The sequence below is a fragment of the Oryx dammah genome, unplaced genomic scaffold (genome assembly GCF_014754425.2).
Source record: "Oryx dammah isolate SB20612 unplaced genomic scaffold, SCBI_Odam_1.1 HiC_scaffold_11, whole genome shotgun sequence".
NCBI classification, from domain to species: Eukaryota; Metazoa; Chordata; class Mammalia; order Artiodactyla; family Bovidae; genus Oryx; species Oryx dammah.
In genome coordinates, this window is record NW_024070195.1 from 19,806,454 (window position 1) to 19,830,694 (window position 24,241).

At 38.7% G+C, this 24,241-nt stretch overlaps 1 protein-coding gene across 5 annotated transcripts in view; it reads left to right on the forward strand.

The window, feature by feature from the left end:
* Window positions 1–24,241, forward strand: part of CARMIL1 (capping protein regulator and myosin 1 linker 1) — a 307,355-nt gene that overhangs the window by 223,177 nt on the left and 59,937 nt on the right. For all 5 annotated transcript variants that reach the window (XM_040249951.1, XM_040249952.1, XM_040249953.1 and 2 more), the window contains 5 exons: window positions 15–83; window positions 2,939–3,032; window positions 9,371–9,469; window positions 22,002–22,130; window positions 23,160–23,291. In XM_040249951.1, coding sequence (XP_040105885.1) covers window positions 15–83; window positions 2,939–3,032; window positions 9,371–9,469; window positions 22,002–22,130; window positions 23,160–23,291 — 523 coding nt within the window. The remainder of the gene's footprint in view (window positions 1–14; window positions 84–2,938; window positions 3,033–9,370; window positions 9,470–22,001; window positions 22,131–23,159; window positions 23,292–24,241) is intronic.

Here is a 24,241-nt window from a genome sequence, read left to right on the forward strand (position 1 = left end):
TGGTTTCCAAACAGGACTGTTATATGGGACAAGAACAACATTACCGCACAAGGCTTTCAAGATATAGCTGTTGCTATGGAAAAGTAAGTTTTACGTAGGACTTCTTTCTAGAAAAATAGAAAAGAACCAGTGGTGGTTGTGTTATCAATGGGGTAATACAGGTAACAATAGATTAACTCAGACCCAGACTGTCTGATTCTCAGTCTACTCCTTAAGCCATGACACCTGGAAATACATTGACTTTCTTCTGGTGTGAGTTTCTTCATCCATAAAATGAGGGCATAGATGCTCATTCTGCCAAAGTCACAGATATCATGGTGGAGGCCCACACAGTGCTCACCTTGCTTCTTTCTCCTTGTGGTTTCAAGCCTGTTTCCACAGGGAGGGTCTTGCTTTCTTGCCCAGATGACAACTCTGAATCCAGTGGTGAGAAAAAAGCTGGGCTCCAGAAAATAAAGTCAAAGTGAAAGTCACTCAGTGTGTCTGACTCTTTGCGACCCAATGGACTATACAGTCCATGGAATTCTCCAGAATACTCTAGTGGGTAGCCGTTCCCTTCTCCAGGGGATCTTCCCAACCCAGGTCTCCTGCATTGCAGGCAGATTCTTTACCAGCTGAACCAGCAGGAAAATAAAAGCGAACTTGAAGAAGTGGCAAGGGCAGGGCTGGCTCATCTCACTTCTCTTAAAGGCTTTCTTTATTACCTTTGTAACTAAAGTCTGCAATAATTATTTATTGTCAAATTTACTATCCCGGTAAATTGAATGTGGAAAGAAGAATACAAACGTGGCTGGAAAAAAAAAAAATGCTAGGAAAAATAAAAGCTCTTTCTGAGCTTTTCAGCCTTCATATTATATTCTAATGGCAGAAATGATCAAAGGAGATGTATAGCATTAAAAATGAGAGGTTGCAAAATGTGGGATGAAAATTAGGGGCCAGGGATATAGGAGTTGGTGCCCTGGGGAAGGGAAGAGGATGCATTTTCCCAGGTTTCCCTCCATGCATGGCCCCTTGTGTGGAGCTCTCATGCCCAATATGATGACCTGGATAAAACCCTAGGCCTAGAATTAGGAGTTCTCCATTCAGTCCCTCGTTCTGTCATCCACAAGCCTATGATCGTGAACAAAGCATTTCAGCTCACTGATTGATATTTTTTTATAAAGCAAGAATTCAGAGTAAATTGTCTTTAAGTATCTTCCAACTGTAAACCCTGTGGTTCTCCTTTAGCCAGAAGGTCAAAGTTGCTGCCACCTCCGGCCATCACTAAACAGGGATAAGGCAGCTTGTACCATCAGTCACCATGGCCACCCTTCCTGGGAGCCTTCTGTGACTGCACAACCTCCTATAATTACACCTATTGCACCACAAAACCTTTGAAAGGAAACAGTTATTTACCAATCATTGCACTTAGGTACTAACAGCACAGCTGCCACACCAATGATGTTGCAGACTGCCCGCCAGGACAGGTCTGTGAGAAGCCAAGAGTAGGGCTCCCTGGATTACAGTCTCATATATTCTGTGGTCCAAGATGCCAATGGTGTGAAACCACATTTGGTTTAAGTAAACCATGCTGGTCTGAAGCATGATGCAAAGTGGATGAGGGAAAAGAAAATCTTCAAGTATGCCAAAAAAAAAGACGTATTGTCCCTTAGTTTCAGTTGTCTGGCTCCTCTTAAGTCAAACAAAAGCAATTTTGCTCAAGCAAAGTTGAGGTAAAAATGAAAGTTACAGAAATAACAGCCTTGTCTTTGCTGGTTATTTTACTTTAAAGTCACGCTGTAAATTGGACTGGATGAAGAACAGTTGTTTTTTTTTTCCCATTAGGTAACCATCCAGATGACTGCTATTATTAAGATGACTGTTTATTTTCTTTATTATTTCTTCATTATTCATACCTGTTTTAGGAGTTGTTAATTTTTTCTTCCAGTAGAAGCCATCTAACTAACCATAAGAATCACACGTCAAGTGCTGCTTCTTGTTTAGAGACCTGAAATAAGCCAGCTGTGTGAAGCCTATGCCTCAGCTGCTAACATGTGGCCTACAAGGTCAATTCTGAGTGTCTTGTCGTAAAACACATGCATTTGCGGTGGGAAAGAGAAGGCGCCCCCAGGGCCTGAGTTTGTGGAAGGGGAGCAGGTGTGGACATTCATCCTGACCCATAGCATTTTGTAGCAAGGTCAGGAGCAGAGGCCAGAGTGCAGCTTTAACTATTCTCATGCAAAAATGACTCACCCTTGGATTCCTGTGTCAACCGGTCAGCAGCCCTGAGGTGATAAATAGACCCAGAGTTGCTTTACCTGGTGTCAAGAGCCTGGGGTTCTCGGGGTGGGGTGCAGACTGCCAGGCCCTCAGAGGTCAGGGTGTTGAGCCAGGCAGGAAGGTTTTCTAAAGACAGTCACTGCTCTGGGACTCGCTTATTTAAAGGAGCCCAGAGCCTGAACAGACTGTTATTGTGGATGCTCACGTCCTTGGCTTGGCAAGCAAATGTTTTGGTTCTATTTTGGGGTTTTTGTCTACTGTTCGGGGCCTGTCATCCATCATCAGGGGTGATCAAGGTACCTTCAGATCTGTTGGTGATTGAAATCCAGTGAGTGAGTTGTTCTGGACATTTCCCCTAGCCTTTCTCTCAGTCCATCTCTGCTATTTCAGTTTGAAAGTCCTATCCTTGCTGTAATTGAAAACCAAAAGCAAAACAACAAAACCAGTTTCCTTCAAATTCTGTCAGTTTTGCAGACAGCATGACGAGGTCACCCGTGGTGTCGCACACGTGGATAGAAAAGAAGACTGACCCTATGATCATGGGGCCTAAAATGTTCTAGTAGTTTAGAATTTTCTAAGACACTTTGGCAATTCACTTTTCAGATTTTTCAAAGAGTGTAGAATTAAAGTAATAGGAAGTTATTTTTAATAAACATACCATTTTCTCCTTTTTTTCTAGGAACTACACATTGAGATTTATGCCAATTCCTATGTACGATGCTTCTCAGGCCTTAAAAACAAACCCTGAAAAGACAGAAGAGGCTCTCCAGAAGGTACTGAAGGATCAATAGCTTAATTATAATAAATTCACATTTGAATGGAATTATGTGAATAATAATTCTGAACGTATGAACAGTGCTTTGTGTTTTACAAAGCTATTTTCATATTCGTTTGTATTCTTGTGATTATGACTGGATAATGCATGACTGGGGAGGAAATAAGATAAGAAAAATTAAAACTTGCGAACGTTAGGTGGAGTGAAATAACATTCTTATAACATCAGCATGCCAGAGCTCAGGCATGGATAACTTCCTGTTTATCCTTTGGAGAATGTGTAGAAATCCATGTCAGCTAGCACGGGCTTCATCCTCAACAGCCTGAACCTTCCCTTCCTTCTTCATCGAGAAAGAGGGGATTGTTGAGATCTCTCTTTGTCATCTTTTTCTATAAATGTGTCTGAATCCATTCCATTCCCGCTTCCTTTCTGGCAACCCCAGAGGAGGGTGCGCGCTTTCCCTTAGAAGTCTAGCCATCCATGATGCCTTTGACCCCAACATCTCTGCCCTTTGCCGGTAACTTGCCCTGTCAGTCATTCTGTCACTCTCTCATATCTTCATCCTTCTCTTTCTACGGTTATGGCTGCCTTTATATCTACTTTTAGATATGCTCAAATATTCCCCATCTGACTCCACATTTATTATGCTATTATTTGGGAAATCTCCGAAATCTTTCTTCCCTCTTTGTGCTTTCATCTGGTGGTGCCACCCTCTGTCCAGTCTCCTAAGTTAGACTTCTTTTTTCCTATATCGTCTGCAGCCAATCCATCACCAAGTTTACTAACTGTGTAGCATAAATCTCTTCATTTCTCCTTCCCCCTGTTCCTATAACAGATGCTTTTGTTCCAGCTTCATCCTCTCTCACCAGAATGGTTACATCCCTTTGTCTGTTTTCTATGCCACAGTCAAAAATAACCATCTTTCTTCTTGGTGAATTTGATCAGACTAAAACCTTCAATCCAGTCCTCCCCAGAGGCTTTTAGGATAAAGCCTAATCTCCTTAGCTTGGCAAGAATTTCTACTCAGGATCTGTCTCCTATTCACTGTCAATTTCATCTCTTAACTACCCCATGGTCTTTGTTTTTCTCTACTTCAGGGAACTTGATAGAATTGCAGATTCTTGGGCCTCAGAAACTGAGGCAGGACTTAGCCATCTGTGTTTTTCTGAGCTTTCCTGATGCTTTGTAACATTTGAGAATCACTGCTTGAGTCTAGATGATACTCGTGCTTACCCCACTACTGTACATGTCTGTTGAGACTGAAATCCAGGGTCAACCCATCCAGGAAGACTTCTCAGAGTCCCTTTCCCCCAGTAGGTAGGTGGTTCTTCCACTGGCCTTGTGACATTGTTTTAAGTTACCTGCCTCCATTTTTTTTTTTTTCCTCCCAGTGACTGAGCTCTTTGAAGGCAGAGCATGCGTTTTTCATCTTGTTTTATTCTCAGAAGCTAGTGCAGTACCTGGTATGGATGTTTAGATGTTCTTTAGACGTTCAGTGAATAAAGGGAGTCAGGTTGGGAGTGGAGGAAGAGGAAAGTGTGGGGTTGCAAAAGAAACTATCTAAGATTCGTGTTCAAAAGATCCAAGTCAGACTCTTCCCAACTTTGTAAGTTCTGTAAGTACTTAGTGTTTCTGAACTTTGGTTTCTTCATCTATATAAAAAATAAAGCTACACAATAACAGTGTTTAGCTAAAGCTTAGGATATAGTTCAGGCTGGGTGCCTGACACTATATTAAATGATTTGCATAAATTAATACCTGTCAACTTTAAATCCATGAGTTTTGTTCTATTATATCCTCAGTTTATGGATAAGAAAACTGAAAGTGTGTCTAATTTGCCTAAGGTCTCCATAAGGATCAAATGAGGTGGTGTACATGAAAAGCAATTTGTCGACCATAAAGCAAAATGCAAATGTTACATATCTTTATGCATTCCTAAAGGATATTAGTCAGCTTATAACAGAAGACATATTCTATAGAGATGAGGTTTCTGATTTCAGATTAGACATGCAGAGTTGGCAAGTCATCATTCCCATTCTCACAAGAAAAAAGCTTAACAAACAGAAAATAAGTGACTTTTCTTAGGTCTGCCAGAGAATTGAGGTGACATGGCAAACTGTCACCCTGAAAATGGTAATACAGAAAATCAAAGCTGGGATCAGCTTACCAGGAGCAGAAGCTGGTGGAGCCAGTAACTCAGAGGAATGCTTCAACAGCAATTGATGAATTGTTGCAGGCTTAGTGTGGACTAATTTGAGAGCTAAAAACTCTTAGAGGCTCAGTCTTAGGTAGGCTCTGACCCTTGCCTGGGTTTTAGTTATAAGAACTCCAATATGTTATCACAGTGAAGATTGGAGGATAATTCGCTCATGTTTCTGGCAGGGGGACGGGGAAAGGTAACCGTTTGAAATACACTCAGAACATGCTATCCTCTGTAACAAAAGCCAACCCTCAAGAGAAGCTATTCTATGAGAGCCTTACCTGACCTAGTGGAAGGTAGACCACTGTATCCCCTTCCAGCCTTTTGTTTCACATAAGGGAGGGGGAAAAAAAGAGGGCCAAGAAACACTTCTAAAGATTACAGTCCAAGGACTCAGACCTAGTTTTTTTTTTTTTTTTAAAGCCTAAATTTAATCTTAAGATTATAGAATGTTTCCTCTCCCTATTACATCACATCACACATCAACTATAATAACAGTGAATTACAACTGAGCAAAGCTGTAAGACACTATTTAAGAAGGCATTTCTAGGGAAACCCCAAAATAGCAGGAGAGACATAAACAGGTTGATAGAAGCACTTAAAGCCCCTGACATACACAGTTATAGCAGACATTTAACACAACCCAGTTTCTAGCTGAATGAACATAAAAGCTTCACATTAAAAGACTGATGACCTCAGTGCCTATTACTAGATATGTCATCTCTGGCTTTCAACAAAAAATGACAAGGCATGCTAAAAAACAAGAAAAACCACAGTGTGAGGAGCCAAAGCAAATATCAGAACCAGACTCAGATATGATAAGCGTTTGGAATTATCAGACAGGTCATTAAAACAATTATAATCAAATATGTTAAGGGCTTTAATGGAAAAAGTTTAAAAAAAAAAACATGCAAGAACAGATAGGTACTAAAAGCAGAGAGAGAGGGACTAAGAAAACAAGTCAAAAGGAAGTGTTAGAAGACAGAAATACTGTAACAAACAAAAAAAATGCCTTTTATTAGCTCATCAGTGGGCTGGAGACAGTGGAGGAAAGAATCACTGAGTTTGAGGATATGTCAGTAGAAACCTCCCTGAAAAGACTTTGCCACTCAAACATATTTTTTTCTAAAATTATTCCCTCCAGATTGAAATGCAAAGAGGAAAAATAGAATAGGAGGAAAAAAGTTTCCTAGAACTGTGGGAAAAATTACAAAACATTGAATAGCCTTGTAATGGGAATATCAGAAGGAGAAAAAAGAGAAAGGAACAGAAGTAATAACTGAGAATTTTCTGAAATTAATGACAGAAACCAAACCACAGATTCAGGGAACTCAGAGAACACCAAGCAAGATAAATACCTCCCCCACTAACACCCTGCAAAAAAAAAAAAAAAAAAAACACAATATGTAAGCACATCATATTCAAACTGCTGAAAATCAAATCAAGGAGAAAATGTTGAAGGAGGACAGGGGAAAATACATCTTGCATATTGAGAAATGAGGACAAGAATTATATCAGACTTTGAGTCAGAAATCATATAAACAAGAAGAAAATAGAGTGAAATACTAAAGTCTTTGGAAGGAAGAAAAAAACAGACTGGAATTCCACATCTAGCAAAATTTTTCTTCAAAAATAAGAAAGAAAGACTTTCTAAGTGGTGTTATAAGGGATGAAAGGGAGAAATTGGCAATACTGTCATTAATGTACCTGTACTATTTGTGAAATGGACAGCCTTGGAGTTAATCTGAGTATAACTTACAATTGGCCCACCTTATCTACATCTATGGCCTCAACCAACCATGGACCATGTAATGCCGTAGTATTTACTATTGAAAAATATCTGCTTACAAGCACACCTGTGCAGTTCAAACCCGTGTTGTTCAAGTGGCAATTCTAGTGTTATTTGAAAGAAGAGTTGAATTAATTGTAAATGTACTTTGCAGACACTAGGGCAACCACTAAAATATTTATAATTCTCTAAGAAAGGAGAAAAAAGTGAATCATATATAATGCTTAAAATCAGAGAAGGCAGAAAAGGAGAGGATAAAAAAAGAACAGAGTATGCAAATATGTTAATTATAAAATTTGTCTTTTTTAAATGAAAATTGTTGACTTTAAAGCTCATATTTATTTTTCTCTTTCCCTGTAGTACTTACTGTGCTTTCATGTATTCCATTTTTCATTGTCACAGAACCCAATCCTCTTGCCCTTTTACTCTACTGAAGAGCAATATTGTGATTCTGTATTCAGTCTTTATTATTTTAAAAGATAAGATTCCTTTATTAAAACACATTGTTTTTTGCCTATGTGCTGCTGCTATTTTCAGCAGTGAGACTGAAGATGTCTGATGGACTCTAGACTGTCTCCCAGGCCACTGCTGCCCAGGGCTATTGGCAATGTGATAATGACACTCTTGGCTCTTCCCCTTTCCATTTGACCTGAGTGAAGCCCCTGTCCTGTCCTGGTTTTATGCCTTGGCACCTGAAGGTGCATAGAAGGAAAATTTACCCTGTTAATTCAAGATGCAAATACTTTTCAGTGGTGACGTGTACATGACTGTTTTTAAAGACACTTAGTGTTGTCTTTCTTCTCTCCCTGTACTAGCTTTGAGAAATGAGCTTTGAATATTAATTTTTTTCTAAAATATTCCCTCCAAGCTCAGTCTGTGAATCATGGTTGGTGCCCCTGGGGCAGTCCTGGAAGTGCGTGGGCCTGCCTTGGGTGCACTGTCTGTATGAGCAGAGCCTCCTGAGTAAACAAGCTGCTCTCAGAACTGGCCCATGGCCAGGACTTAGTGAGGCCAAATGTAGAACAAGTAACAAAGCAAAAGCACCCCAAACTAGGGGGCATGTGTGTCTTTCAATTTCAGGCAAGAATCTTTTTTCAGCAAAGATATTCTACCTGATGGTAGTGTCACCTTGGAAAGAGATGACTTCTTGGAAAGCAGCAAGAGAAAATTAACGTAATAAAATGTCATGGTATTAACGTGTCACTTTAATGAGGCGCCATTTCAGGGATCTTTCTGTTTTTATAATTTCTTCATTTATGTTTCGTAAAATGGTACATTTTGCTCTGCTTTGTAGTTTCCAGGGATGATAGTAATTATAATCTGTTTTAATTGTTCCTAATTGGTATTAAGTAGTAGTCATTTTAGCATATGCAAAATGAAAATGAAAATGTAATAATGTTGAAAGCCTCATAGTTATTGGAAGTTCTTAGGGAACTATAGTGACAAATTAGAAGCCAAATGGTTAAGTTGCATTAATAAGACAAATAAAAGCAACAACTTAAAAAAATATATGGCATACTTAGTCATCTCAGATCATTCTTTAAAAAAACACCTTAATACGTATTCATTATCCCCAATAGTTTGTACTACATTTTTTTGCCCAAAGTGTATATTGTTCTTCTTAAATGCTTTATTCCAATCTAGTTATCATTTGTATTTTTGAGTTTTTCATAAAACATTGTCTGTGTATAAAAATATAGATTGTCAAGTAACTTTAAGACTTTTCATTTTCTATAGGAATCCATTTTCTAATTTTTGATAATTTTGCTAAAATCATTCCTATTTTTAAAAATACATGTAAGCCTGGTAGATTAAGGAAATTAGTATATAGCTTTGAGATGGACCAGCCTGTATCCTTCCAATTTTGTACCTGTTTTTTCCTTTGAAGAATTTTCTGAATGCTGGCAGATTCTACCCCTGGAATAAGGCCAAGAGGTTCAGAAAGGACCATCCATACTCTGTAGGGGTACTTATTTAGCTTCTGAACTGTTTATTGGTTAAAAATTTATGAGAGAGAAAGATTACAATCATGTGCTGGAAAGTGATGAAAAAGCAGTAAATGGGGTGTCTAACCCTGCAGGCTATTAAACATTTGCTCTTCTTTGTCAACTAGTCACATAAGAATCACCCCTGTTACCTGCAAGTGAAATTTCTAACTCAGAACACCTATAATGCATCTGATAGTCCATTTCCCCCTCTCATACATTCTGTGGGGTTAGGACATCCTGGCAGGATGTGTAAATTAGTTGCTTGGGTCTTCACGTCAGCAGCTGGCTGTTTCACTGATGACTTTACTCTCTGCTGAGTTGACATGTGTTCTTGAGAGAGACCTGTGCTTAATTTCCAGATAGAAAACTATCTGCTCCGGAATCACGAGACTAGAAAATACCTTCAAGAGCAGGCCTATCGCCTCCAGCAGGGCATTGTCACCAGCACCACGCAGCAGGTAAGAGGGTACCAGTCTTCTCCCAGGGCCAGTGCTTCCTCCTGCTTATGCTGAACTGACCCTTGTAAGAGCCAGAGACCAAGGATTTCTATCGTTTGAATCATTTCCTATGGGACAGTAAGAACCCATTTCTGAAAATGACAACAAATGTAAGTAGAGTTTGGGGGAAGATGTAGAGGGAGGAAAATGTAGGCTAATTCTTATACTAAACATACAGTTTTCATTGTTGACGATTTTGCGCGTTTTAAGACTGTCAGTAGGTGCTGTTCAGTTGCTAAGTTATGGACATAATGACTCTGTGACCCATGGACTGCAGCATGCCAGGCTCCTCTGTCCTCCACTATCTTCCAGAGTTTGCTCAGATTCATGTCCGCTGAGCCGGTGATGCTATCTAACCATCTCGTCCTCTGCTACCTCCTTCTTCTTTTGCCTTTAATCTTTCCCAGCATCAAGGTATTTTCCAGTGAGTCAACTTTTTGCATCAGGTGGCCAAAGTACTGAAGCTTAACTTCAGCTATAGTCCTTCCAGTGAATATTCAGGGTTCATTTCCTTTAGGATTGACTGGTTTGATCTCCTTGCAGTAAGATGTGATTTAGATTTATATATAACTATTAGGAACCCTTGATTATAGATGATAAAATCTGAGGGTAATCAGATTTAATACATTGGAGACCTTCTGTTCCGTTTCTTCTACTCCATTTCACTTCTCTGAGTAGGAAACAAATTCCCAAATTTTTCTGAATAATTAAGAATTTGTTGAATGTTAATTAACACTTAAGTGCTGAAGAGAAACTAAAGTATTCTTTTCTTTTACTTCATTCCTTTTCTCTCTACCCAACTTTAAAAAAGTGTGAAATATTTTCCTCCAAAAACATAGCCAAACCCAAGGATCATAAAATGTTCGAGGAAAATCTATAGGATGTCAAAGAAAGAAGATACACCAAAGAACTGAGCTCAGATGGTTCAAAGTAGAGCAGAAAACTTAAAATTTTTTTAAAATTTAATAACTTCAGTGGGATTCGAGAGAATATTATATCCATAAAATAGGAATTAGCTGCTATGAAAAGGAGTAATCGGAGGACAGGAAAGAATGCTTAGCAATTGAAAAATACGGAAACTATAATATAGAATTAAGTTAACTGATAGGGCACAAATTAAGCTACTTCTTTGGTAGAAAACAGGGAAAATCTTTATAACATGCAGTACAACAGATGAAAAATATGAGAGAAAAGTAAGTCAAAATAGTGAATAGATTAAAAATGACCAATAGCCTTCTAATAGGAAATCCAGAGGTTAAAAGAAACATCATAGAAAAAGTTAAAAGAGTAGAAATAATAGAGAAGCATTTCATATGAATGTTGGAGTTATATAACCTATTGAAATTGATCTAGAGGGATGAGTAAAGGACCATACTTGGCCAGAACACTTAGAATAAAGGAAAAAAAACCCCACCATCTTAAAGAGTTCCAGAGAGAATACACAGGTCATCTTACAAGAGAACTATCCTAGAAACAAATGAGGTTCAGCCATTTTATCAGACAGAGGGCAGAATAAAATTATATTTGGACAGGGAATCAGAAATTTTACCCCCAATATTCCATATGAAAAACTGATTTTTTGAGGAAATTCTCCAGCAAAACAGAAGAAAGTATCAGTTCAGTTCAATCGCTTAGTCATGTCCATCTCTTTGTGACCCCATGGACTGCAGCACACCAGGCTTCCCTGTCCATCACCAACTCCCAGAGCTTACTCAAACTCACGTCCATCAAGTTGATGATGCCATTCAACCTTCTCATCTTCTGTCGTCCCCTTCTTCTCCCACCTTCAATCTTTCCCCAGCATCAGGGTCTTTTCAAATGAGTCAGTTCTTCACTTCAGGTGGCCAAAGTATTGGAATTTCAGCATCAGTTCTTCCAAGGAATATTCAGGACTGATTTCCTTTAGGATAGACTGGTTTGATCTCCTGGCATCCAAGGGACTCTCAAGAGTCTTCTCCAACACCATAATTCAAAACCATCAATTCTTCAGTGCTCAGCTTTCTTTATAATCCAATTTTCACATCTATATACGACTACTGGAAAAACCATAGCTTTGACTAGATGGACCTTTGTTGGCAAAGTAATGTCTCTGCTTTTTAATATGCTCTCTAGGTTGGTCATAGCTTTTCTTCCAAGGAGCAAGTATCTTTTAATTTCATGGCTGCAGTGACCATCTACAGTGATTTTGGAGCAAGAAAAGAAAGTCTGTCACTGTTTCCATTGCTTCCTCATCTATTTGCCATGAAGTGATGGGACTAGATGCCATGATAGTTGTTTTTTGAATGTTGAGTTTTAAGCCAGCTGTTTCACTCTCCTCTTTAGCTTTCATCAAGAGGCTCACTGCTTTCTGCCATAAGGGTGTTATCATCTGCGTTTCTGAGGTTATTGATATTTCTCCCAGCAGTCTTGATTCCAGCTTGTGCTTCATTGAGCCCAGCATTTTGCATGATGTACTCTGCATATAAATTAAATAAGCAAGGTGATAATATACAGCCTTGAGATACTCTTTTCCCAATTTGAAACCAGTCCATTGTTCCATGTCCGGTTCTAGCTGTTGCCTTTTTTTTAAAAATATAAATTTATTTATTTTAATTGGAGGTTAATTACTTTACAATATTGTATTTGTTTTGCCATACATCAACATGAATCCGCCACAGGTATACATGTGTTCCCCATCCTGAACCCCCCTCTTCCTCCCTCCCCGTACCATCCCTCTGGGTCGTCTCAGTGCACCAGCCCCAAGCATCCAGTATCATGCATTGAACCTGGACTGGCGATTCATTTCCTATATGATATTATACATGTTTCAATGCTTCTTGACCTGCATACAGATTTCTCAGGAGGCAGGTAAGGTGGTCTGGTATTCCCGTCTCTTGAAGAATTTTCTACAGTTTGTTGTGGTGTACACAGTCAAAGGCTTTGGTGTAATAGATAAAGCAGAAGTAGATGTTTTTCTGGAATTCTCTTGCTTTTTCTATGATCCAATACATGTTGGCAATTTGATTTCTGGTTCCCCTGCCTTTTCTAAATCCAGCTTGAACATCTGGAAGTTCACGGTGCGTGTACTATTGAAGCCTGGCTTGGAGAATTTTGAGCATTACTTTGGAAGTGTGTGAAATAAGTGCAATTGTGTAGTAGTTTGAACATTCTTTGGCATTGTCCTTCTTTGGGATTGGAATGAAAGCTGACCTTTTCCAGTCCTGTGGCCACTGCTGAGTTTTCCAAATTTGCTGGCATATTGAATGCAGTGCTTTCACAGCGTCATCTTTTAGGATTGAAATAGCTCAACTGGAATTCCATCACTTCTGCTAACTTTGTTCATAGTGATGCTTCCTAAGGCCCACTTGTTTTTGCATTCCAGGATGTCTGGCTCTAGTTAAGTGATGATAACCACCATCATGGTTATCTGGGTCATTAAGATCTTTTTGGAAAAGAAAGTATACAATATGAGATATAAATAAGAAACTGTGCCAGAAGTGAAATCATCGAAGTTATAAAAGCTGAAAGAAAGCTTTAAAAAATTGCCACTTTGGGGCAGTCTGCTTTGAGCTGCAGAATTAAAAGATATACTATTACATTTATTCCTCTATGAATTCCATAATCATAATTCTGTACTGTGCATTTTAGTGGATTTCAAATTTTAGTATCAACTTAGACAAGAAGGGAACACCTAATTATTATTATACTAAAAAATATGTAAATACTAGAAATCTTAATGTAAAAATAATGAAACTAAAGTTAGGTGTTGAAGAGGGAGAAAGATGAGTTGAGTATAAGTATACTAAAGTTTTTGTTTTACTTTTTATTTATAAGTATATTAAAGTTTTACTTTTAGGATAATCCTCTCTAATTCATCAAAAGTCAAAAATACAGATGTAAATCTGCTGTTTGAAATGGAGGTCACCAACATAATTTAAAAGCAGAGGGTTTTAAAAATTGTTTATTTCAAAAATGTTCATTTCAGTAGATTGAGAGGAACCAACTGGTAGAAAAAGTTTTATTACTTGAAACTACTTTTTATGGTCTATTTTCTTACCTGTACAAATATCATTTTACTTTTTGCAGTGTCTTTGGTTTTGGCATCAGGGTAATGCTAGTCTCAGAGAATGACTTTGGAAGTGTTTTTCCTCAACTCTTGGGAATACTTTAAGAAGGATAAGAGTTCTGTCTTCTCTGTGTTTGGTAGAATTCACACGTGAAGCCATCTGCTCCTGGACTTTGGTTTGTTGGGAGGTTATGGTTTTTTTAATTGCTCATTTAATTTCATTACTGGTAATTGGTCTGTTCGTATTTTTTATTTCTTACTGATTCAGTCTTGGGATAGTGTATGTTTCTAAAAATTTATCTAGATTGTCCATTTTATTTGTGTATATTTATTTGTTGTTGTTTAGTTAAGTCATGTCTGACTCTTTGCAACCCCCCATGGGTTATAGTCCACCAGGCTCCTCTGTTCATGGAATTTCCCAGACAAGAATACTGAAGTGGGTTGCCATTTCCTTCTCCAGGGAATCTTCCTGACCCAAGGTTCAAACCTGTGTCTCCTGCATTGGCAGCTGGATTCTTTACACTGAATCACTTGGGAAGCCTGTATTTGTTTGTTGTAATCTCTCATGATCCTTTGTATTTCTGTGATGTTACTTGTAACTTCTCTTTATTTCTGATTTATTTATTTGGGCCCTCTTTCTTTTCTTTTTTTTTTTTTTGATTAGTCTGGCTAAAGATTTATCAGTTCTGTTGGTATTCTCAAGACAGACCAGAGAGATATCTTTTCAACAAAGTTATTTTCAAAGAACTGCTCTTAGTTTCATTAATCTTTTCTACTTTTTTTTTTTTTGGTCTCTATTCCATTTATTTCTGTTCTGACCTTTAGATTTCTTTCCTTATATCGTGTTGGCCAGTACTAACTTTGGTTTTGTAATTTCTCCTTTTTCTACTTTTTTTATGTGTAAAGTTAGGTAATTTACTTGACATTGTTCTTGTTTCCCAGGTTAGGCTTGTATGGCTATAAACTTCCTTTTAGAACTGTTTTTCCTGTGTCCCACAGATTTTGGGTCATTGAGTTCCCATTTTCATTTGTTTGCAGTTGTTTTTCTTTTTAATTTCCTCTTTGACTTCTTCAGCCTTCCATTTGTTGTTTAGTTGCATATTGTTTAGCCTGCGCATGTTTGTGGTTTTTTGTAGTTTTTTTTTTTTCTTGTAGCTGATTTCTAGTCTCCTTACTGTTGTGGTCAGAGAAGATGCTTGATATGATTTCAGCCTTCTTAAATATATTGAGAATTCTTTTGTGGTCCATCCTGTGATCTATCCTGGAGAATGTGCCATGTACTCTTGAGAAGAATACGTATTCTACTGCTTTGGATAGAGAGCCATTCTAATTTTTTGTTATTCCTTTTTTGTTTAATTTTTTCTTATTCCTTTTTTGTTTAATTTTTTGTTATTCCTTTTCCTTGAAAGAGAATGAAAGAAAGGTGTCCATAATAAATTTGTCATGTATGATCTTTCAAGTAGGTAAAATTATATGGATGACTTTGTATACATAGAGATTCAGGAGTGTTCACCAAAATGTAAATACTGGTTATCTCAGGTGCTGTGATTAGGTTGAGTTCTATTGTCTTCACAGTTTTGTTTGAATGCTTTATAGTAAACATGTATTATTTATATAAGAAAAGTACAGCAATATCTGTTAAGAAAAACATTAATTATGAATATTAGTGAAGTAACAGGGAGTTTGGGGAAGGAAAATATTATTTTCAACCTTACCAATGCCTTAAACAGTTAAATTTTTTCCTATAAGGGACTAATATTAGCTTTTAGTACTTGATGGTTTGCTGTTATTTCCTGGTTTTAGTGTTTAACATTAAAAGCAGTGAGAGAGCAAAAATCTTACACTGAGCCTTTTCCTTTGGTTCCTTTATGAGCTACCATAACATTCAATGTCCTTTTAACTTTTTCCCTCATTCACAGGGGTTTTGTTGCTCATCCAAAAAAATTACTGCCGCAACCTTTAATGCTAATTTTTAAAAGTAAGTTTCATCTTCTCAGTCGAGAGGAAATTATACACAGGAGGCATATACAGATGTTTAATTCTGTAGGGGTGACATCGCTCTGAATTATTCAAGTCATTATGTAGTAGGTATATTGCCACCTTTTCACTTTGGGGATTTCTTAGGACATGATGATTAGCAGTTTTCAGACTTTAATTGTTTCAGTCGCCTTAGGAGAGATTTATCTCCTCCTTATTGAAACTTCTTATTGAAGTTTCCAGAAATAGGAACACAGAAAGAATAGGCCCTCTGTGACTACTCCTGCTAACCGCATAGGCAGTCATCATTCCCGGGTGACACTGAAGGGATTAAAATGTGTTTTAATGAAACATTGACGTCTCATATATTTGTTTTTGTCTCTAGTCTTTGTTTAGGAAAGACCTTCACAAGACTCAACACTGCACCTATGCTTTTGATCTCTTATTTTCATCTTATAAATGCTCTTAATCAAGAACCAGCAAACTTCTATAGAACAACCAAATAGTAGTTAGCCTTTATAGTCCATATGGTCTCTGTTGCAACTGCTCAGCTGTGCTGTGATAGAGTGAAAGCAGCCAGACAATATCTGCACACGAGTGTGGCTGAGCCAATAAAACTTTATTTATAAAAACAGGCTCCGAATTGCCTATAGTTTGCCAGCCTCTGCTATGTCTTCTCATTTTTTTTTAAAGACAATTTTATTGCCTAGAGCTGTTTACTCAACACATTCTCTTTCCTTCCTTTCATGTGCAGGTTTTTATACTTGCTTTCATGGCTTCCTGCTACCCATTCACTTTACAACCTTTTGGAATGTGCCGTCTGTCCCTGTCTGTCTGCTGAGATGAAACTCAATGGACATGGTCACCAAGTTAGAGGCCTTTTTGCCTCTTATCTTTTGATGAAAGGAGGCTGTATGTGTAGTGGTCTGACTTGGGGTCTCAAGTCAGATGACCTGGTTTTAAGTACAGATTCTGCTATTCCTTCTTGGTTGGAACTGATGTTAGTTGCTAACTAACCTCTTTAAGGCTTGGTTTCATCTGTAAAAATGGGAAAGATGACCCAAAGAAGGTGCTCAGATGATTAAATGGGATAATGTGTGCAAAGTACTTGGTTTCTCACCAGTAAACATTGTTTGTTGCTATTTTTTTTATTATCACAATTGTCATCATTATTATAGACCATCTTATCTTTCTTGAGATACACTTCTTGGTTCACCCGATAGTATGCTGTTCTGAATATCATTCTGTTGTTGTCTGTCCTCCTTTCTATACAACTCTTTCTCCTTTCATCTTCCAAATGGAACCCTTTTTCAAAGTTTTGTAGATGGGGAAACAGTGGAAACAGTGTCAGACTTTATTTTGAGGGGCTCCAAAATCACTGCAGATGGTGACTGTGGCCATGAAATTAAAAGACATTTACTCCTTGGAAGAAAAGTTATGACCAACCTAGATAGCATATTGAAAAGCAGAGACATTACTTTGCCAACAAAGGTCCGTCTAGTCAAGGCTATGGTTTTTCCAGTGGTCATGTATGGATGTGAGAGTTGGACTGTGAAGAAAGCTGAGAGCCGAAGAATTGATGCTTTTGAACTGTGATGTTGGAGAACTCTTGAGAGTCCCTTGGCCTTCAAGGAGATCCACCCAGTCCATTCTAAAGGAGATCAGCCCTGGGTGTTCTTTGGAAGGAATGATGCTAAAGCTGAAACTCCAATACTTTGGCCACCTCATGCAAAGAGTTGACTCATTGGAAAAGACTCTGATGCTGGGAGGGATTGGGGGCAGCAGGAGAAGGGGATGACAGAGGATGAGATGGCTGGATGGCATCACCGACTTGGTGGACGAGAATCTGAGTGAACTCCGGGAGTTGGTGATGGACAGGGAGGCCTGGCGTGCTGCAATTCATGGGGTCGCAAAGCGTCGGACACGACTGAGCAACTGAACTGAACTGAATCTATTTCTACCATTTTGACTCTCTCGTGTGGATGACTCCTGATCTGTCTCCTCAGTCCCTGTTTTCTGTAAACAGAAATTCCCTTTTTCAGCTGTTTGTTCAGCATCCCCATCCAGATGGCCCTCTGACAGCATGGAACAGCTGATTTCACCATTTCTCAGAGACCTTGTCATTCACTGAAAATAGAATTCCTGGAGTCATCTTGGATGCCTCATTCGCTTTCTTCATTCAGAGTCACTATTCATTGCCCATTGATCTTCAAAGTGTCTTTTACAGCTTTTCTTTCTATTTCTCCTGCCTGACCTTTTGCTAAGGCTTTTTATTAACTCCTTCCTGTGTCTTTTACAAGCACTGCAAGAACTAGTTAATCCATCTTCCATGTCTCCTTGTGCTTTTTTTGTTTGCTGTTGTTGTTTTTTGGGTATCTTTGTGCATTTTACAGCCCATTTTCTTTGTATCAGGGAAGCTAAGACATTGTGAATGGTAAGGGATTTTTAGATACGCACAGTTGTGGGAGGAACTGGAGGGATAGATGCTCTATGGTTTGTATGCAGTGGTTGAACTCTGTAGCCTGAGCCTGAGTCTTACACCATCTTGTCTTAGCTTAACATTCCAATCTGATCTCCCGCAATAAAATGCCTCTGTTTCTAAGTGGGAAATAGGAATCCCAAGTGTCTGAATGTACCATTGCTTATGTTCATTCTTTTACTTAAAATGCCCTTTTCTTTTCTCAGTTTGTAGAACTGTTTCAGGACCCAGTCTAAAAGCTACCTTCAGCCCCAATTAGTTGTAATCTCTCCCTTGACTGAAATCCGTTAGTACTTCTCATCCCCCATTTATTCATTGAATAAACACTTATAAGGGTTTGTGATGTGGCAGGCACTATTACAGGAGATGGAGCTTTGACAGTGAACAAAATGTGTCTTTGTGGAGATTACATATGCAAACTTTATATCTTATTATGCTTAATTGTGAACATTTCTTTCCACTTCCAGGTTTTTATGTTGTTTGGTGGCAAAGGCTATATCTTATTTAGGACTGTATCTCATTCAGTGCTAGGTGTTTATTTCTCTTGAATCAAATAAAGAAATAGACATGGAGGAAGATAAAATTTTCCACTGAATAAGCTATTTGCTTCCCTGGTAGCCCAGATGGTAAAGAGTCTGCCTGCAATGCAGGAGACCCAGGTTTGATCCCTGGGTCAGGAAGATCCCTGGAGGAGGAAGTGACAACTCACTCCAGTATTCTTGCCTGGAAAACCACATGGACGGAGGAGCCTGGCAGGTGAAACCCTATGGTGTCACAAAGAGTCAGACACAACTGAGAGACTAACATTCACACAGTAAGCTGTTTGCTGGAACTGAGGACAGTTGTGTGACAAATTGCAAGCAACCAAAGATGGCATTTTATGGCTAATGGTTCTAAGTTCTGCACTTGGGTTCTATAGCTCACTATATTTGGAAAAGCCTAAGTGGTCACCATCAAGTAAGATACACTGTATGATTTAGTTGCCAAAGAAGCCAATTTTGATTTCCACCACATTAATGAAAGCATAATTTGTACAGTAAGAACTTTATTTAAGAAGTCTATTTTATTTACCCTCATGTTGTGTGAGGGTTTTAGATAGAAAATTCAGAGGGGTGCATAGGGGAAGGTGTGAGTCAGGGATCACACAGTGGTGTCATTTTGGAATGGTAAAAGAAACTGGGACCGTTAAGCCTGAAGAAAAAATATTAGAGAGGAGAAAGAGAGCTGTGTTCAATCATGAGCAAGATTGTCACATGGAAGAGAGCTTGTAACTGTTCAGAGTGTTCTCAAGGGGGAAGATATGTGACCTGTAGAAGGACATGTGAAGAAAGATGAAGACTTAACGAAGACCTAGTCCAAGAATGGTTGAGTACGTTTCCTTGGAAGGAAGTGAGCTTCTTAAATTATGGCAGTTAGCAACTTTCCTGGATTGCTTTAGAAAAATGGAACACTTTACTAGGATGAAGTAGAGAGTTTAAAATGAAGAGCTCGAGTGCCGTCAGCTACCTTGAAGTCTTTGATGGGATAGCCCAAGAGATGACAGTATTTCAGACTGTAGTCTCCTTTATTTTTCTACATTTATGTACCATCGGGACTTGAATATGAACTGAGAATCTGAATTCTTTGTTTCCCATTTTCAAAATTTTCATTTATACTCTGTGTAATCTTTCTGTGTCATCTTAAATAGTTTAACTTTTCTGGGCTTGGTTCTTTAGTTGTAAAGTGTCTGAATGTGATCTGTTGGACTCTGCCAAACTTTAGCAAGTATGTGTTCAGAAGAATCTTGGAGACTTGCAAGATTTTATGTCTTCTTTGAGTCAAAGAATGAAATGTTTGTTCTGGATGTGATTTTGAAAGTTCTACTTAAAGACCATTTTGCTGAGTTCATTTAAACCCTCTCTCCTTAGTGAGTGCTTATTGGCACACGTGTCAGGAGTCTCTTTGGTCTCTCATGATTGTTAAAGATGATTAGTTTTATTATAGTGCCACATCGACATACCTCTCAAATTAGTCTTTTGTGGCCTCAGGTAGGTATCAGTTCCCTTCTTTGTGTATCAGAACCCAAAATGTGGTTCATTTTGTCTCTTGAAATTAGGTATTCCTTCTTAGTGAAATATGAATTATTGATGACCCTTTTTGCTTCAGGAAGCACAGATCAATACAGTAGTTGGAAGAGTTGGAATTTATATCAATTAAGAAGATTTTGAAAGCATACATTTAATTCTCTACAGGGCAAAGTAAATGCATAAAGTTAAAATGTGAACCCTGCCTACAAGCTTAGATTTTGGCCAGGCAAGATAATTATTCCATGACATACATTATTCATGTCGCTTCTTTTTCCTATCGGAGTTCCAGATCGTTCACTTATGTAGCCCTAACACATTTTACAGTCATAGGAGCTATTCTTCATACATTAGCATTAGTATTACTGACCCTTTGTCAAGAAAGTAGGTGCTTTGAGTGGTGGTATTTTACAGGAGTGTCTTCATTATACGCTAGAAAAGAAGATGGGGTAGATGTTACGAACCTGGTTTTGTAAAGGAGAGCTGGTGATGCTCTGGGAAGTAGACACGAGCTCTGTCATCAGACCATCAGCCTGCTGAGCAGTGTCGTAAATTTTCTATTATTGTGGAATTTGTGGGGGATGGAGGGTTGATTTTGGCTTCCTATGGTTGTTATTTCAAATAATTCAAAATAAATAGAAAAGTGTGAAGTTAAATAAAAAAGAATATTATTGGATTGTCACCTCTGCCATATCTGCCCTTCTTGATACGATAGGGTCTCTGGTGGATAGATAATAACCTAAATTGTTTTCTACTTATTTATCTTTGGCTGGCTGGACCTTCACTTGCTGTGTGGGCTTTCCTCTAGTTGTGGTGGCTACTCGCTAGTTGCAGGGCATTGGCTTCTCACTGCAGGGGCTTTTCTCTTTGTGGAGCACAGACTCTAGTGACGTGGGCCTCAGTAGTTGCAAGCTCCCAGGCTCTAGGGCACAGGCTCAATAGTTGTGGCGGGCTTAGCTGCTCTGTGGCATATGGGATTTTCCCGGATCATGGATCGAACCCCGTCTCCTGCATTAGCAGGTGGATTCTTTACCACTGAGCCACCAGGGAAGCCCCCCAGCCCCCTGTTTTCTTTTAAGAATAGACAACCTGCAGCTTTGATCAAAATACTGGAGAAACTTTTAAAACCACACCGTAGTTGTCTTTTTCTTCAGACGTCTTAGCTTTGTTCATGTTTGTCTCTATGCATACAAATATAGAGCATAATCTTACCCTTCTGTACTAGTTTTTGTCCACAGTACTTAGCTGCCACTTCTCTTTGGGTTTTATGGTTAAATCCATGAAAACAACTGAAAGTGATTCAGATGTAATTAACCTGGGAGAAGGACCTTAAAGTGATAGAAACTAGATGTTATTAACTTTATTATTGCCTATGTTAATGTAATCAAACTTCAGCTTATGCTTTTATGGTGGTAAATCATATGATATAATTGAACTAATTTAAAAAATTAAATTTCCAGGGATGTTCTGATTTCCATAACATTGGGGCCAACTGGCTGTGGGCATCATTTTGTCATCATCTCAATTGTCTCAGAATTGTATATCTCCTTTTTCTGTTTTTTCAGTGTTGAACACCATATCTGACTTACAGAGGGTACTCAATTAAAATTAATAAAGGAGAGTTACTATCAAGCAAAAAGTCACTGAGTAGCTATGAGATTCTGAATCATCAAGAAATATTCAGTTTTGTTTTACATACTGCATTTTCTAAGGCAGGAAAGGGAACCACAATGCCATACATATTTATCCAGAGTTAATGTTGCCAGAGGTTTCTTGTAGAAACAGACAAATTAATAATTGCTATAAGCTGCCTTCTCAAAGGTTCCAGTTAGGAGATGTTTCCATCTTCATTCATTCTGTGTTTCCTTCTGTCTGAATATCGGCTGTGCTGACTTGGGTGCTTGCTGTCATTTTTATGGTGTGGAGCAGATGATTGACAGGATGTGTGTGAAAGTACAAGATCATCTCAACTCCTTACGAAGCTGTGAGGGAGATGCCGTCCAGGAAGATTTAAAATCAGCAGAAAGACTCATGCAGGATGCCAAGAACTCTAAAACGGTGAGTTTCACTTCTGGCTACATGAGAGTCTTCGGTAATGAAAAAGACTTTTAAACTTCAGTTTTAGAAACTACTTCTAACTTGCTTTACCTTTCTACTCAGTTTTAAGGTTACTAACCAGTGGCAAAGTAAGCTGAGTTAATCTTCGCCTCCTTTCTGTACCCCCATGCTACTACTACTGCTACTAAGTCGCTTCAGTCATGTCTGACTCTGTGCGACCCCATAGACGGCAGCCGACCAGGCTCCCCTGTCCCTGGGACTCTCCAGGCAAGAACACTGGAGTGGGTTGCCATTTCCTTCTCCAACCCCCATGCTAGTTACTAATAATCAAAATACGTTCGTCCCTCGGAATCTGCGGGGGATTGCTACCAGGACCTCTTGCAGATACCAAAATCTGTGGATGCTCAAGTCCTTTATGTGTAAAATGGCATAGCCCAGATGGGCCTCTGTATCCAAGGGTTTTATAGCCTCTGATACAGACGGCCGGCTGTATAGAGTTTACAGCAGGGGGCGCTGTGACTCACAAACGGTGTAATCAAGTCCTGGGTAACCTCAGGAAGGTGGCAGGAGTTTCAATGAGTAACAACTCCTTGGCAGTATACTGCCAAGCTGATAGCATGAAACTCCCTTCTGTCGCTTGTAGAAGGAAGCTTCTCTCAACTTAGAATTTTTTCCCCAACTGTGACTTAATAGAGAAAGGACTAACTGGGAATCAGAAAGCCTGGGATCTGGTTCAGACTCTTCTATTTGAACCACACAATCATTGAATTTTATGAGTAGGAAGAAAACTGTGGATTAGTCAGATGCTCTCGCACCCCACATGAAGACATTAAGGCACAAACAGGTAGAGTAGTATTCCTTTGCTCTCAAAGCTGGACCTGTTCTGATCTGTGTTAAAGTGTCTTACATCAAGACTATCTTAGATTATCCCTCGTATTTCTTCACCCTTTTCACTAACTCTGCAATGACTTTGGTGCTTATTTAAATCATTATTTAATTATGGAGAGGTTACTTTTATTTTTCTTACAGCTGTTACCAAATTTATACCATGTTGGTGGTGTATCTTGGGCGGGAGCCAGTGGTTTGTTATCCAGTCCAATTCAGGAGACCCTGGAATCAATGGCCGGAGAAGTTACAAGAGTTGTTGATGAACAACTCAAGGTTTGTGGTTTCTGTTATCTTGCAAAGTGACATTGTTATGCCTTAAGTGTGCATGATAGCATTTTGTACCGTGCTACCCTATATTTTATAGATGTATGTGTAGGAAAGTTGAATACTGTGTCTTTTCATTTATAATTTTTGGAATAACTTTTTTGCATATAAGATCAAGTAAAACCTGTCACATTCAATTTTGTTTTTGATGGTAAATCTCTAACTGTATTTCACATATGACAGGTTGCCACTGATAGAAGAATGATTGATTTCTGCTTAGAAAGAGAAGTCTGATTCATGAAAAAATATCTTCTGTTGTTACGTTTGATCTAGAGACTGGGAGAGATGACAGGGGCTCTGCTTATAGCACCAAATTGCTGCTTGTATGGAAAGGTTACCACTAGGTAACTAGATAATAGTCTTTGCAAAGAGCTGCTTGAAAGATTAGGAAAGGGATTTAGAATGAATAACAAGGCACCGGAAGTAGCAGAGACTTGTCTAGAGGCTCAGAGACTGAAAAAACAGCCGCTGCAATGTAAGTGGAGAGAGTAATGTAAGGCCAGTTTTTTCTTAAGGGAACTTCAAGAAACAGCTAGAGCAGCAACATTTCATTTTCAAAAAGTTTCATCATTTCCAACCTGCCTGTTCAAGGATGCCATAAAAAGACCTTGTCTAAATTTCTGTGTCTATCTGGTCCGGATTTGATATGCAACTTAAACATAACTTTGTAACATGCTAATTACTCCATTTATAAATTAAATTAGCACAGGCGAGAATGTTGTGGATTACTTAGGCATTTAAGTCCCTGTCTTTTTGTGCGCATAATGCGGAGAGACTCTTGAGTGTTATTTTTCTTTGATGGTGGTTATTGTGAATACATTCTGAGCAAACACAAAGGGGTAGAAAAACAACTGGTTGGATGGTACAGAGTTCTAGCAGGTCAGTTGTTACCTAATAGC